The sequence below is a fragment of the Nasonia vitripennis genome, chromosome 4 (assembly GCF_009193385.2).
Source record: "Nasonia vitripennis strain AsymCx chromosome 4, Nvit_psr_1.1, whole genome shotgun sequence".
Lineage (NCBI taxonomy): Eukaryota > Metazoa > Arthropoda > Insecta > Hymenoptera > Pteromalidae > Nasonia > Nasonia vitripennis.
This window is the reverse complement of record NC_045760.1, coordinates 11,394,227-11,408,533: the sequence shown is the minus strand read 5'-3', so window position 1 is coordinate 11,408,533 and position 14,307 is coordinate 11,394,227. Positions and strand designations below refer to the sequence as shown.

General features: G+C 44.5%; 1 protein-coding gene across 4 annotated transcripts; it reads right to left on the bottom strand.

Annotated features, from left to right (window-relative positions):
• Positions 1-6,213: 6,213 nt before the first annotated feature.
• LOC100678849 lies at positions 6,214-10,225 on the bottom strand. 4 transcript variants are annotated; one of them, XM_032599987.1, is made up of 8 exons: positions 9,832-10,225; positions 9,664-9,741; positions 8,911-9,575; positions 8,745-8,823; positions 7,045-8,629; positions 6,759-6,893; positions 6,582-6,671; positions 6,214-6,515 (listed from the first exon to the last, which is right to left on the bottom strand). In XM_032599987.1, exons 4-5 carry the CDS (start codon positions 8,764-8,766, stop codon positions 7,095-7,097), a joined length of 1,557 nt encoding a protein of 518 aa, XP_032455878.1. In that variant the 5' UTR covers positions 8,767-8,823; positions 8,911-9,575; positions 9,664-9,741; positions 9,832-10,225; the 3' UTR covers positions 6,214-6,515; positions 6,582-6,671; positions 6,759-6,893; positions 7,045-7,094. The 4 variants fall into 4 exon arrangements, with proteins under 4 accessions (XP_032455878.1, XP_003426956.1, XP_032455877.1 ...); XM_003426908.3 differs by having other exon boundaries at positions 6,582-6,686; positions 8,749-8,823; XM_032599986.1 differs by having other exon boundaries at positions 6,217-6,515; positions 6,582-6,686.
• Positions 10,226-14,307: the final 4,082 nt, after the last annotated feature.

Below are 14,307 nucleotides of genomic sequence, written 5' to 3'. Positions count from 1 at the left end.
TTTTCCCAAATGAAGATAAACCGCGAAAACTATGTATCCGAGTGCTTTCCCTCGATCCACATAATTGTCTTTCACCGGTTTTCGTAATAAAGTCACGTATGGATGCGTGCGCGCAATATACATCAAGAGATATCACACCTCCACTGATTAGTGCATTTCCGAGTGCGTGCGCGGCGGCTCGAACGTAAAGAATGCCGAACGTGCCTGTTTGCCCTCCTCAATCACGAAGCGCAGCGACTTACTCGCTCAATCATCGAATAAGATTACGGCGGCACCGCACTGAGTACATATCGGAGAAAACGATCAAACGTTCGTCACACATGTAGTTCACTTAGATTAATAACCGCCGAGCGAGAAAAATGTGTATTTCGGTGTACGGCGAGGTATCGACTGGAAGGAAAAAGTTAATGAGCGAATGATTCGTGTGATATGTGGACAGTATGGGACCCTCGCGAAATGAGACGACGGATGATTGAGCTCTCGGTTTCGTGTTTTCGTTATTGCTGCCGGCGGGCGAGCATTGCCGTTCGCGCGAAATTGATGTCTCATTCATCAAAGATGAATTAGGAAATATTTTTTACGCGCAGATCTGCACTGCTACAATTGAAGCGTGTACTACTTCGTATCGGACGCTTATAGATCAAGGTGTTGACTCACGGAACGAAACAATTACTCTAATACACTGTGTACTACCCGTGTCCCTTTGAAAACACTTTAGTCACGGCATTAAAACTCTCCCGCAAGTCCGACGCGCGTCCCACACGCTCTGAAAACATGTCAGTCCAGTGTCACTCTCGAAATCCCCCATATCCAGAGCCGTAATCGCAGAACTTGTCACAGATCACCCCTACTTCTATATCTAAACAGCAGGCAATTAACTAAGAAAAGAAAAGCCACCTCGACGCAAACGACCGCGTATCGGCTCACCACAATAGCTACTACACACGTATAACGGAGCATACAGCGAGAGAGCGAGAGAGAGAAAGGAAAAAGGAAGTGAAGCGAAGTGAAAGAGAGAGGCAGGCTGCACGTGGACAAGCGTTAATCGCCGCTCGGCGCATCGAGGTTAACGCCTGGGCCTGGCTCCCACGCGCGATAATTACGCACGCGTAACGAACGACGTATACGCGCGCGCGCGCCTGCAGGGCTACACGCGCACAGCTCTCGATTGCCTCTTGTCGTTAGCCCGGATAGATACGCGCGCTCGCGCGCCAATTGCCGTACATTCGACCGTCACGGATAGTTTTTCAATTGCGCACCGTATAGTGCGTATAGGGGCTCGCTTCTAAAATGGATCGCCATCTTCGCTGAGAGGGATGTGGCTTGAGTATCTGTGTATACCCGGAAACGATCGCGAGTTGACGTACTTGTAAGCGCGGCCGTACGTATGTAAATAAGTGTTTATCTAGTTCCTGATTATAGCGGCAATAGGTGGCGCATAGGCATTTTCCCGTTTTCCACATCTGAATCCGCGCGATAATTAAAAACTCGTAAATTCCGATCAAAAGAAACCGCCAAAATAATGTAATCGCTGCATTAACCGCAACTTCCGATCATTATCAAACTCGCGGCGCGCTAATCACGAGGGATCGGCGTCAACGCCTATACTCCCACGCGGCGCTCCTTCTTCTCGCCGCGTAGAGTAGTCCAGCAGCAGCAGCACGTCGAAAATCGCCGCGGCTGCGGTTGACGTCGATTAATCACCCCTACGCTCGCGCGCCGTCGTCTCCGCTATGCTAGGAACGACGCAGCGCTGACTTGCAACAAAACGCGCGCGGCTATCATATTAGCGGGGTAATTGAAAGATATCCGCCCGGAAAGCTCGCGTCCGTGATTCTTACTTTTCTACTCGCGTGGGGCTTCCTGCTCTCTTTTTCCCCTTTTCTTTTTTCTGTAATGTCACTCGCCTTCTGCGACGAACGACCGGGCGCTGACTTGCACGCGACGACGCTAAATTACGCTTGTCGCGCGGCGACACTCCACTCCACTCTACTCTCGACTAAATGCTCAACGAGTCGTGGATATATCAAGCGGCGACACGCGAGCTGTGTGCGGGGATAAAAAAATTACGCGCTCGCGTGCGTCTCTACCAGCGTATACGCAAAGCGGCAAAGAGTTTTGTCCCTCCAAAGTGCCGTGTAATTATGAGAGCTGTTGGATAATAAAAAGTTACCGCGCGAGGCACTTGTGGGCTCTGTTATTAATTTGCTGGCATTTCTTTTGTCGTGCTCGTGGCCGTAGACAGTTGACGCCCGGTAGATTTTCGGTTCATTAAAACGTCGTTTATTATCGCCATCAGCAGAATCCGCATTACACACTACCACCTCCGCTTTCTTTTCAAAAAATCACGACAAGGATTTTTGACTTTTCAGCGAGCCCCAAAAACGCGCAGAGCGAGTGCAAGAGCGCGCGGCCTCGCCTTGAATTTATTATTATCCCGAAGAAGCGCGCTTGCGCACAGCCTAATCGCGCTTTCTAACAGCGGGCGCGAGAAAAAAGATAGGAGACGCGCTCGAGCTGGCGTCTCGAGTGTTTTCGTGGCTGATCGTAAATAATGCAGGCCCCCGCGAGAGTAAGTGGATTTAATAATAGCGACCATTTTCGGGATGGGGTCACTATAAAGTCTTTTCAGTCCGGCACGTTTGAGTTGGCTTGGCTCGCGGGCGACGTGTGTGCCCCGGCCGTCGTAGGAAAACATTCCGCGCGTCGATTTACTTTCGGGTATTCTCGCATAAACGTTGACGTATTTAAGGGAGGCTGTAAACCATCTATTTCGGTTGCCCTGCAGCGCCGCCGCCGGACGTGCGGACGCTGTATATGCTGCTATATGCCGATGCTTGGAATCACGAGTTATCTTCGCTCTTTCTTTTGTGCCCGCTGTAGTTTTTACTGAAATTATTCGCGATATTTGATAAACGTGTCAAATGTTAATTTATCGCTAATAGAAAGGATGAACAACAGAATTACCGAATCGCAGCCAGCGCGTCATGTAATAACAAACTCGTCTTCTTTCGATAGTTCACAAGTATATTTCATAGAATTAACTCAATCGCGGTGAGGAAAAAAATTTAATTACACAAAGATACACCTGAGATACTCTCTCTCGAGAGACTTTAAAAACAAGGCAGCGTGACCGGAGCCAATCAAAATCAGCCATTCATGCAACCTCGCAACTTTTACCTCTCCAGCTACTTATAATACTCCGGCAAGCAATCTCGAAACTGTAGCAGCAGCAGCAGCTCTGATCGTCCCTCGTGCTCTCCCGGATTATAGCTCCCCGCGCAACGGTCGCCCGCGCGCGCTTCGTATCGGAATTACTATCGCCAGCACGCTGCTGCTGCCGCTGCCGCGCGTTAGATTCGCCGGCGCGGCGCTACGACAAGGAGTTATGATATCGGCGCCGATCGCCTCGCCAAGTGAAAACACTCTGGCGTGAGTAATATACAGCCACGGGCTGATACTTTTGCTCACAGCAGCAGCAGCAGCGAGGGGAATGATCCGCGAGATAATATCGTTCTGGCTGCTGCTGTCTCTTTCTCCGGGTTCCCTGACGAACGAAGAGAAGAGTGTGCAAGAGGAGAAGAGACAGATAACCAGGAGGAGGCGAGAAGAAAGCCCGATGGACAAAGGGAGAGTGAAAAAGGAGCCGGGGAGAGGGAGAGGAGCGAAAAATATCTCTCCGTGTTAGTGTGTGCTAGTTTTGCGGGCGTTTCGAAGAATCGAATGTTTCTCGGATCGTATTCTTGCGTGCGAATGAGATTCTCAAACTTTTAATATCTCTCTCGCATCAGAGAGGATGCGCGATGGCGGATAATGTAGAGATCGCTGAAAAACGAAGAGAAAAGAGAGATTGCAGAGGGGGTCAAGTATAGAAACAAGCCGTCATAAATAAGCGCGCGACTACGGCTACCACAGCAATGCCAATCCGCCGAGCGTATACGATTGAGCAATGAGTTCGATCGGTTTTCGCGATGGAAACTTCTTTTTTTTTCTATTTCTCCCCCTTTTTTTATCAAGACACTCGCCGATGAAAACGAGCCGATCGTCTGGTGGAACGCGATAAGCTCCTCGGACTTTTGGATTCCCCTGTGAGCGGGGGAAAGTGGACTTTGTGAATACAGAGCTCGTGGTCTTAGCATCAGATCTTAAAGTGGTGTCAATGTGGCTTGATGAATTGACTCTTTGGTAGTGAGACTTTTTTCGAATTTATGGTGGCTTTATTAACTGACTGCTGAACATTCATTCGCGACGTCGATGAAATAGTTGTCGTGTCAAACGCGAAGGTTCTCACGATCAGTTATCCAGGCATTTCTTTTTAGTCGCGATTTTGATAGCGCACAGTTTTATTCGGGGCAAGATTATTCAAAGCGAAAAAGTTAATTGCAAGCATGAATTATGCAGATAAACAGAGTAAATTTTGGATGAGAATTTCAGTTCGAATTCGTGACTAGATGTAAGTTCTATTTACGTAACTAAAGATACAGCTACCTGATTGTGTATCTGGTGGCCAATTTATAAACGTGAAATACCTTCGCTACTTAGCTTGTTACTCTATCATCGAATCATCACTTCATGATGAAATGAATTTTATTAAGTTTGTACAATAAATTTGATTACTGCTCCGTTAAGCTACAAAAACGTGCAAAGCTCTATATAAAAAAACAGGCGATTTTTGCATTCAACACACAGTTTCTCCGCACAATAAAATTCCATATACTTTCAACAAAAGAAAAACTGCGAAACAGTTAACGACTTACGGACAGTCTAAGATTACTTTGAAATTAAACACAACCCGCTGAGCTCAGAAAAAAGACCGATAGCGAGGAGAAAACTGCCGCCGCAGAAGCAGCCTCTGGGCTGCTGTTGCTGTTACGCGCGCGTTATTTGCGGGCAAAGTGCCATTAGAGTGACTCGCAGCAGCGGCAACAGACACCAGTGATTTCGCGCGATGATCAAAGGAAAAAAGGTCTACCAGAAAATCTCATCGGCCGGCTTTACTTGTGTATGTGTGCGCTGGGTAATAAGAGCCGAAGCTGCGCGCGGCACAAGATAGGTAATCGAGTCGTTCGATCCGCTCGATCGGAAGGAATGAGAATCGATCCGTGACTCTGCAAATTGGACGCAGTAGTCATGGAGAGGGAGAGAGAGAGAGAGAGAGAGAGAGAGAGAGACTCGCGTTATAACCGAGAGGGATGCCGGGATTATGCGAGCATAGCGTGTATATACCCACCGGCTCGCGGACAAACTTTTTTCGCGGTAAATTATAGAAGCGAAAATGATCGCTGCGCCTCTAATGACATTGGCAAGCCGCATTCACGTTGCAGACTCATAATTAATTATCCTTGTGGCGAACTTTTAGAATAAATCGACGTCCATTCGAATCTATCAAGCCGTATAATTGAGCTATCAAAATTTAATTAGATTTATGTCGTAATCATTCAAAATATACTTTGCAATCGCAGAGAGAAGAAGGCGCGATTCGTTGCCATGGTGTGCACGATCATCCTGAATTTACTCAGAAAAAAGACGACTCCATCGCCTAACTGTAAAATCTAATGAAAGAAATGTCTTTACCTCAGCGCGAAATTAACGGCGAGCGTCCTCGCATCCATCAACTTTGTATTTAGCAGCCACCACAGCTCTCTCTCTCTCTCTCTCTCTCTCTCTCTCTCTCTCTCTCTCTCTCTCTCTCTCTCTCTCTCTCTCTCTCTTCCTCTTGTTGCAGCCATTAGACGCAACATCCTCCAGCGGAGATAGAAACATTTGCCAATTACGCGACGGCCGAAACGACAAATACGCTAGGAATGATCGACGATCCACAGCATCCGATTGAATCCCGTAGCATCAGTGGGGATAATCAGCGAGTCAGTCCTCGATGCCGAAGCTCACGCGACGCTGTTATTACTTCTGCGAGTCAGCCGAATATATGTGCTCGTGCGCGATTTTGCATTAGGCGATCTCGCGTGTGTGCGATTAGTCTGCGAGTCCATTTGAATGACTCACCTCCGTGATTATTGCCGATCGTATTATAGCTTTGAGCTGCGTTCGTGACCGTGGGACGCGTAAGAGTTGCGGCAAAAATGAACTTCGAAAATCTTGAATTACAGCTTGAAGATCATGCGAAAGCTCGGGATGCTGGAAATTGACGGTTGAATGAAGGAAATCGCTCGATATTGGGCATGGCTTCTGTGTACCGATTAAAAAACTGGATGATTCTGGATGTGACTGTGGCTGTATTTATTCAGAATAGTTAAATATCGAAGTTAATGGCAGATTCGAATTTCGAATTTTTTACTTATACGCGAAAAGAACATGACAAGAAAAATTTATCTGACAGGACGGCTATTGCAATATATGTTATTGAATTTTTTCTGCATCTGTTTTTACTTCAGTCCTCGCTTTCTCGTTTTCTATTTTTGGAATGGCGAAAACTTTTGACTCTGCCATTTCATCGAGCTTGAGATGATCATAATTTTTCAGTTCGTATATCCGTTCCAGTTCTCCGCTCTTTATCGCTATTGAGAAAAGAATGTTTGAGCGACATGATTTATTTTTAGTTAGATTATCGTCAAATTGCTTACATTTAATGCGCTGTAGTTGGAAATGATGTAAGCTGTCAGGAACTAGTTCAGTTGGTTGTTTTGAGGCCGGCACGACAGCAGGTTTCTCAACTAATTTATCAATAACTATAGCATGCATATATAATTAATAAAGATTTAAATATATTAATTTGCAGATTATTTTTACTGCAAACTTACTATTTTCTCCTAGGTGATTTGGATGAATGAAAACAGGTTTCGATTTACCAAACCATGACGTAAAACTCCAAGAATTATTTTTCTTATTTTTAGTTTTGTTCGAAATTTTATCACTCTCATTTAATTTAGTTGAATCTGTAAGAAAACATCGAAGTGAATAAAAACATTGTTCAACAGTACATTTTGCGGTAAAATATAGAGCATGAATTCTCGGAACGAAAGCACCGTTGTTTTTTTATATGAAAAGTTTTATTGTAGTTGCTCATTTACCAACACAAATACTCACCTATAAATTTCGACGTAGCTACTTTTTACTTCTATACTCGGGATCAATATTTAATGGATGTTAAAGTTTTCTGTTTTAGGCGAGCGCCACTTTTCAAAATGTTCCTTGCTGTACGGATAAGGGTCGCCATTGACTTTAACGGTATCTCCTTCGATAGTATATTCCGTTGTCATTTCATCTGCATCGTCATTGGCCGAACTCGTGTATTGTTTTTTGTCGAATCTAGTAACATGAAACTGATTCAAGGGTGATAATCTCATACCATCCATAATAGAACCATCATAATTTTGTTCACTATTCTTAAATGCTCGGTCCTCAATCGATAATCCAGATAATTTATAGGTTTTATTTTCTTTCATCGCCTCGAATTCTTTCATATTGGAATGAAGCTGTTCTTTTGTAATAGACTGCGTTATACGATCATCGTTGGCAAAATCCAATGCTGTATCCGGCGAAGTAGTAAGATTTTCCAGAAACTCATCGTCATCTTCTCTGAACGCTTCGTAAGAAGATTCGATAGGGCTGAGTGGTCTGCTCGGCAGCAGAATTGACGGAGAAAATACAGTTTCTTCCGAATTTTTAGCCTCTTCGACCAGATGAAATGCACTTACATTGGGATTGAAAGAGTCGGTTGAGGATTCGTTACCCGTTGTTATAGGTGTCATAAAAAATGTACACGTCGAAAAATGTGCTGTCTGTGTATATGATCCGCTGCTAGATTTCGAGATATCCGAAGATTTTATACTCTTGACGTCCAATTTCGGCGCAGGTGGTTCTGGACGAATGAATATCGATTCTACTTCTTGCAGTTCTACAGGCGTTGCCTCATCTTCTTTCGCCTTGGGTCGCTTTGAGTTTACCACTAATTCCTTCCAGGCTGTAGCTACCTCTTTATCCGACATTTCCATAGGCACGTAATACTCTTCGTCGTAATCGATGAACTCGTCGCCGGTCTTGTAGTACAGTGCAAAATTTGGATCTACTGTAAACTCGTCTCCTTGTCTTTTAGGACGTTTGACGTAAGATTTATCCATCTCTTCATTCCCTTTACTTACCAATGCCAGTCGTACTTTACTTGAGTCAGCTTTGTCGGTTGTATCGAAAAGTTTATTTTCATCCATCGACGAGTTTAAATTTACGCCCCATTGTGGAGATGAAATACTTTTCATATACGTTCTTGCATTTTCGTCAGAGATGTTTACGTTCTCGATTAATTTGACGCCCCACTTATTACGAAAGATTTGTTTGATTTCGTTTGCGGGTGTTTTTGTTGACTGCGATTCCGATGAATCTTCTGCTGCGTACATTACAGGTTTTTTATCTTTTTTATCCTTCTTTTTTTCATCTTTTTTTTTACTCCCTTCTGGCATGCTTGGATCTCTGATGGGTGGTTTCGGGTTTTCGATAGATAAATCTGATGCGTTTCTCTTGTAAACAAAAGCCATGCAGGATTTTTGAAAAAACTCCCAATCTTTCAACAGCATTGGATTGAATTTGATTTGCTTTGCACTAACAGCCCACGAACTATTTTTTCGCAGCGTGCACCTTTTGTGCCGGGAAAATCGAGGTTTTGAGAATTCATACTCTATAAATTACGATAAAATAGAATGATATTATGCAAAAAGTAAGTTTTATTTGTATGTGTTATTATAATCTGTGGTTTTATAAACGAGTTTCAATGTAAACAGTAACAAGCATACCTACCTGAATGCTGAAAGACATTTCTCAACCTCGAAAACAATCCACCTTGAGATCTTCGCTCGGAGAATTTAACGCAAGCTAAAATATCGAATTCGCAATAGTCACAATAGTATAGTAAACAAATAAAAGTTTAACCACAGAGTAAAAATTTGGATTGATTTTAACCTGTCGACAGATATCGTCCTAATTCACATTTCGCCAAGGAGCGCATTTGATTCCTGTTCTGTGATCGAGGAATAAGAGAATACATGTCGTAAAGTAGATTTTGAGAAATTTTTTCACAAAATTTTATTATGATTCTATCCAACAGCAAATGATTAAGTACGAGATATAAAAGGTTGCCACACAATAACCGTCAAAAATGTTTACGCGATCTTCTTCTATTTTTGAGTCGACCTTCTCTCGTGTGTATCGAAGTTCACTCACTGTATTCTCTAAAACCGCGAAGTTAAACTAAAGTTGCATCGAGATGACTTACACAAGATTTCAATTTATTTATAACAAATATCTATCATCATAATACGGCGATATTAGTAATTTATGCAGGGCGCTCTCTATAAAACTATAGACAATGCATGGGTTTGTGTCGCATTTCGTGTACGAATATTACATTTTTTTATTTGTGGATCATTGATTTTTAGAAGGACAATTATTAGACAATAAAAATTTTATCGAAATGACTTTCGATCGAAGCTAAAAGCGTTTATTTTCAGTACGGCCTCTATAACCGGGTTTCCACATTTCTTCGGTTGAATTAGTATGCACGGGTATCGGTTCTGGTTCTAAGTAGCTGGCCTCTAATTCTTCTGTAATATCTTGTTTAATATTGCCTGCAATACGATAATACAATCGTTACATATCTTTAAGATGATACGTTTGTGTATGCGCGTAAAAATTTTGAACATAGGTTATTTTTACTTTTTTTCTGCAAGCCCAATTTATCTTTTAGATAGTCCCACGTACTTTGTGAAGTGCTCGACTCGATGATAAAAAATCCTTCAAAGAATTTATATCTCGAATTAGAAAGGACAACCAGCTCTCGCGAGCTCAGCGCATGATAGGTTATGAAAATGAACGAAATCTCACTTTGAAACATTCTTTCCGTCCACGCCCCGGGAATACAGCCGCATTTCGAGTAAGTAATGCACTTGGCAGCCTTACTGAACGCAAACATTGTCGTTTGTAATTTACTTGTTAATTTTGATAAGCGTTTTTATGTCTGACTGTAATTTAGATGCAACGCGGACGATGAAGGTTTGTAAACGAGTGAGGGTATAAAACAAAGAAAAAACGACCTTCTACACAAATCTAAAGAGATCAATTTTATTGAAATTTGAAATATCGAGTTTTCACTTTTCAGTTTTTTTAATTTACACGTAGAAACACACATTAATAATCGATCGGCCGATCATCTTCGAATAAAGCTCGATAACAGACCAACGTAGCCCGCACAAGGTCGAAACGACAGTCTCATATACACGACCATAGACATTCGCACCACGTACCCTCCCCCGCGATAACCGTTAATAAAACTTTAAAAGTCATTGTCGTAAGCATCGGCGCGACATTAAAAATCGCACGTGCCTTTTACAGACCGAAAGCCCCGGGCCGATGCAATTTTAAAGAGTCATTCGGCGTCGAGGGTGGCGCCGATTCCAATGTCGTTTCCAGTGACACATGTCCCCGATGCCGCGGCTACCGACGCCCTGGAATACCAATTGCGAAGACGCCTCCTAGCAGACACCGGTGGCGCGAAGGGATTTTCGCAAAGGATAAATGTTTATGCCTCCCGACACATTATGTTTCACGTTGACGAGGTACATATCTCTTACGAACGTGTCTCTACTTTTCCACTCGGGGGTCCGAACAAATAATACATGAGGAGCCTAGTTAAACGAGAGCTGTCGGACCTTCTGTGAACATTGTTCGGTGCATATATTGTTAATTGTGGTCGTGTTAATATTGTATGCGAATTATTCAAATGATTTTTATTACCGCGAAACGCGAACATTTGAAACGGAACTCAATACTCTGAATCCAATTACAATGCGTTCATATGGTTGAATGGTTACGCGGAATATAATTTGGTGCTGCTATAAACTTCGCTAACTTCCGAGATTCATAGAATTAAAAATTGTACACCAAATCGTTACATGATCCGCAGACGCAACATATATGACTATTTAATATCAGTGACGCGATTCAAGTCTAAATGCGATATTTACACGATTTGAAAATCTGCGATTCTCCATATCAAGAAATTAAATAAACTTAAAGCTAAAGTAGGCAAGACAATAACTCGCAGGCAGTTTTATACATAGAGACCAAAGCAAAAATTAGCGGATGAACAATTCTTCTCCCCTAATTACTTATTCTCTCACTGAAGCGACGGAAAAGTTTTCCAGCGACTCAGGTAATTCCTCGCGAGGGAAGACGCAGCGCGAGTGAAATCTAATTTCTCGAGTTGATGAAACTAGCCAAATTGCTACGTGCGACCGATCGAGGCGATAGATCTCGTCGAGGCGAAAGGAGGACACGGGTGCACGCGTGTGTATATTGCTCTTCTTTCTTAGTCTCCGGCCGTTTCGCGGTGTACACGCAGGGACATTAAGTCATAAATTGGAGTCCCCAGTGCCAAATATAGCGCGGCGGGCCGCCACTTGTACAAATTGCCTATGACAAAGTTATCGCCCCGCTGCCGCACGCGTCTCTCCCGAGCGCAACATATTTTATTTCTTACGGCTTCGCCGGAGCCTCCTTCCCCGATACCGTGTGTGTTTAGAGAGCAGTGGACGTACAGTCTATCGGGAGAATGTGGATTGGCTTCGGGAAAATTATTTTATGGCGCCGGATGCGATCGTGAAGCATTTCGCTGATGTCGAGACTATAGGTGCAAGATTTTGCACACTGCTGGGTAAGGATATCGGATTATAAATATTTTTAGCCAACGAACGAACGTTATGCTCGAATATTCATAAGTTGAGACGATGGAATTATTACTATAAGAGGCGAAACGATCGAAAATTCATGTTTATCGGCAATAATGCAATGGAAATCAATGTGAATGTTTTAGGGAACGATTTTTACGATATAGCGCTCTTGACGCGACCTGTACAGCCCCCCGCGTATAAGCTAGGGTGGGTCAATAGTTTTTCCCGAACTCGAGGTTCACCTGCGCGTCGTCCCTCGTCGTCGTTTGAGACATCGATCCCCGGGGACTCGCCATACGTGCTCTCCTCCAGCTTCGTCCTCATCGCACGTACGCGAGCCCGTGTGTCATGCGATTTGTCGCAAGAGATTCCCTCGCGCTTATATTCCATACGCGTGTGCGTGTCGTTCTATATACACATAACGCTCGCCACAGTGATTTGTGGCCTTTTGACGAATTGTTATTATTGCCTTTTATGGTTATGGGGGCAGTTATGCCCCGGGCAAAACTAATTCCGGGAATATTAAATTTTCATGCTTAACGAGCTTTGTTATCTCTGCAGGCGCGCGTCATGCGGACACATCGGATAGCAGCGGCGGCAGCGCTGTATACTTACTTTCTCGAGCGCGATTGGTGTAATTTATGCGCCCGCGCTACTGCACTCGCTGATTGTTACAAGTTGGCTGGGAAATTAAATTCACCCGTACGGATTCGCAGCCGAGCGTATCCAGCTTGTCGACGAGCATTGTCTGGAGTAAATCAAATTTCAATCGACGTATCTGAAGTACGATTTCAGATCATTTTTCGCGATGTAAAGCTCGATACAAAAATCCATGCTGTCGAAGAGTTTGAAATGCGTCAGTATACGATTTTTGAAATCAAAAGCTCGCATTGATAAACAGCCCGGCGTAAAATCCCGCATGAATGCGAGCTTATCGCTACCCGATGACGGTTTGCGCCGCTGACGATTCGGTACCCGAACCGTCTGCGAGCGTTGGAGCCGAGAGGCTCTCACGCGCAGAAGTGCAGCGTATGCACTTTTGCGCTCGGGACCGCTCCTTGCCTTGCATCGCCACGACGCAGGACCGGGCAGACAACCGATGGCAGTCGAGCGAAGAAGAGCTCTCCAGAAGAATACGAATAAAGTCCAATTAACCATACTGAACAGCCTAGCTCCTCCAGGCGTGACCCACCCTCAACTCTGTTACAATAATCATGCTCCGGCAGCTGAACGTGTCGAGCTTGAAAACGAGCCAGCCGCAGACTAATCGATTTAAAGTACGGCCGATTAATTCCGCGCCGCAGTAGCCTTCAACGACAATCGGCGAACGATTTACGCCTTTCTCTCGCTGTGTGCGTGTACGTACTCTCTCGCGAGAAAGAGAAAGTGAGAGTAAAGCGCGCGCCGTACACATCGGAAGAAGGGTGAGTTTACATTCAAGGGGGGCGCTGGAAACCGCTCGTTTATCAGTGAGCGACTGCGAGCAGTGAAAGCGACACCACCGGCTACGCTTTGCGAATAACAATCGCTCGGCTCTCTTTTTTTCCATTCTTGCGGGGGTGCAGCGCGCGCGTATGTGTGTGTACTGTAAAGAATGAGTGGATACTTTTACCAAAGTGTAAGTGTGCCTCGCGAAGAGGGGAGGGACCCTCTTTTTATTTTCAATCCACTTATGGGGAGAAAGGAAAGTTTACCGGGACTTTAAGCCCTTGTTCATCTACGCTGCGTGTGTTCGCGAGGTAATGCTGTTAGCGGAAATCGAAGGGAATTTCGCGCGAGCGGTTTTCGTTTCGAATGAGCTTATGTACTTTCGAGGCGAACAACGCGGTTTGTTGCCTTTTACTTGATTATGAAGATTTTCTATAGCTTTTTGCGAATTACGAATGTCTGCCATTTTCGGGTACCTCTTTATGAATTTAAGTCTGACGAAGTTTCGGGCGCATGACTGGGCTGTTTTCAAAGTTGAAAAAAAATTAGAATATTCCATAACGCTCGTCCACTTAAAATGCAAATTGCCGAGCAAGAGCATGAGCCTTATAATAAATAGCCGAAATTTATACGAGTGACACAGCGTTTCGCTGGTGCCCGATGACAGGATCTCCCTCCGTCTTCGTTTGACGTATCTAAAACAACAGCTCTCGGTGTATAGAGCGCTGTGCTACAACGTAACAGCGACAACTAAACCGTATAACATATACACGGAGAGCGCGATCCGAAGCCGGCTCCTTCGGCCTGTCGCCCCATTTTGCAAGTGTCGTCGGTATGCCGGGCTAATTTGTCAGTTGTCGAGTTAGCGCGCTCGAGGGAATTCGCTCGTCGGCCCCTTTACGCGAGAAAGAGAGACAGAGATAGAGAGAGAGAGAGAGAGAGAGAGAGAGAGAGAGAGAGAGCGTAATCAACCGGTGAATATCTGAACCGCTTCGCGCCTTCGTTTCGCCGGGGCCGCCTCATTTATAAAGAAGTGCGAGAGTGAGAGAGAGAGAGAGCGATTGATCCGACGGCGGCAGGAGCATAGCGACGTCGTTGTCTGTTTACGGACCCTTTGACACGCGGAGGTTGTCTTAATTGCTTTTGAGGGAAAAAGATGTTCGAGCGTCGTGTTTTTATCGCGGGGAGAGTTTTGATTTTTTCC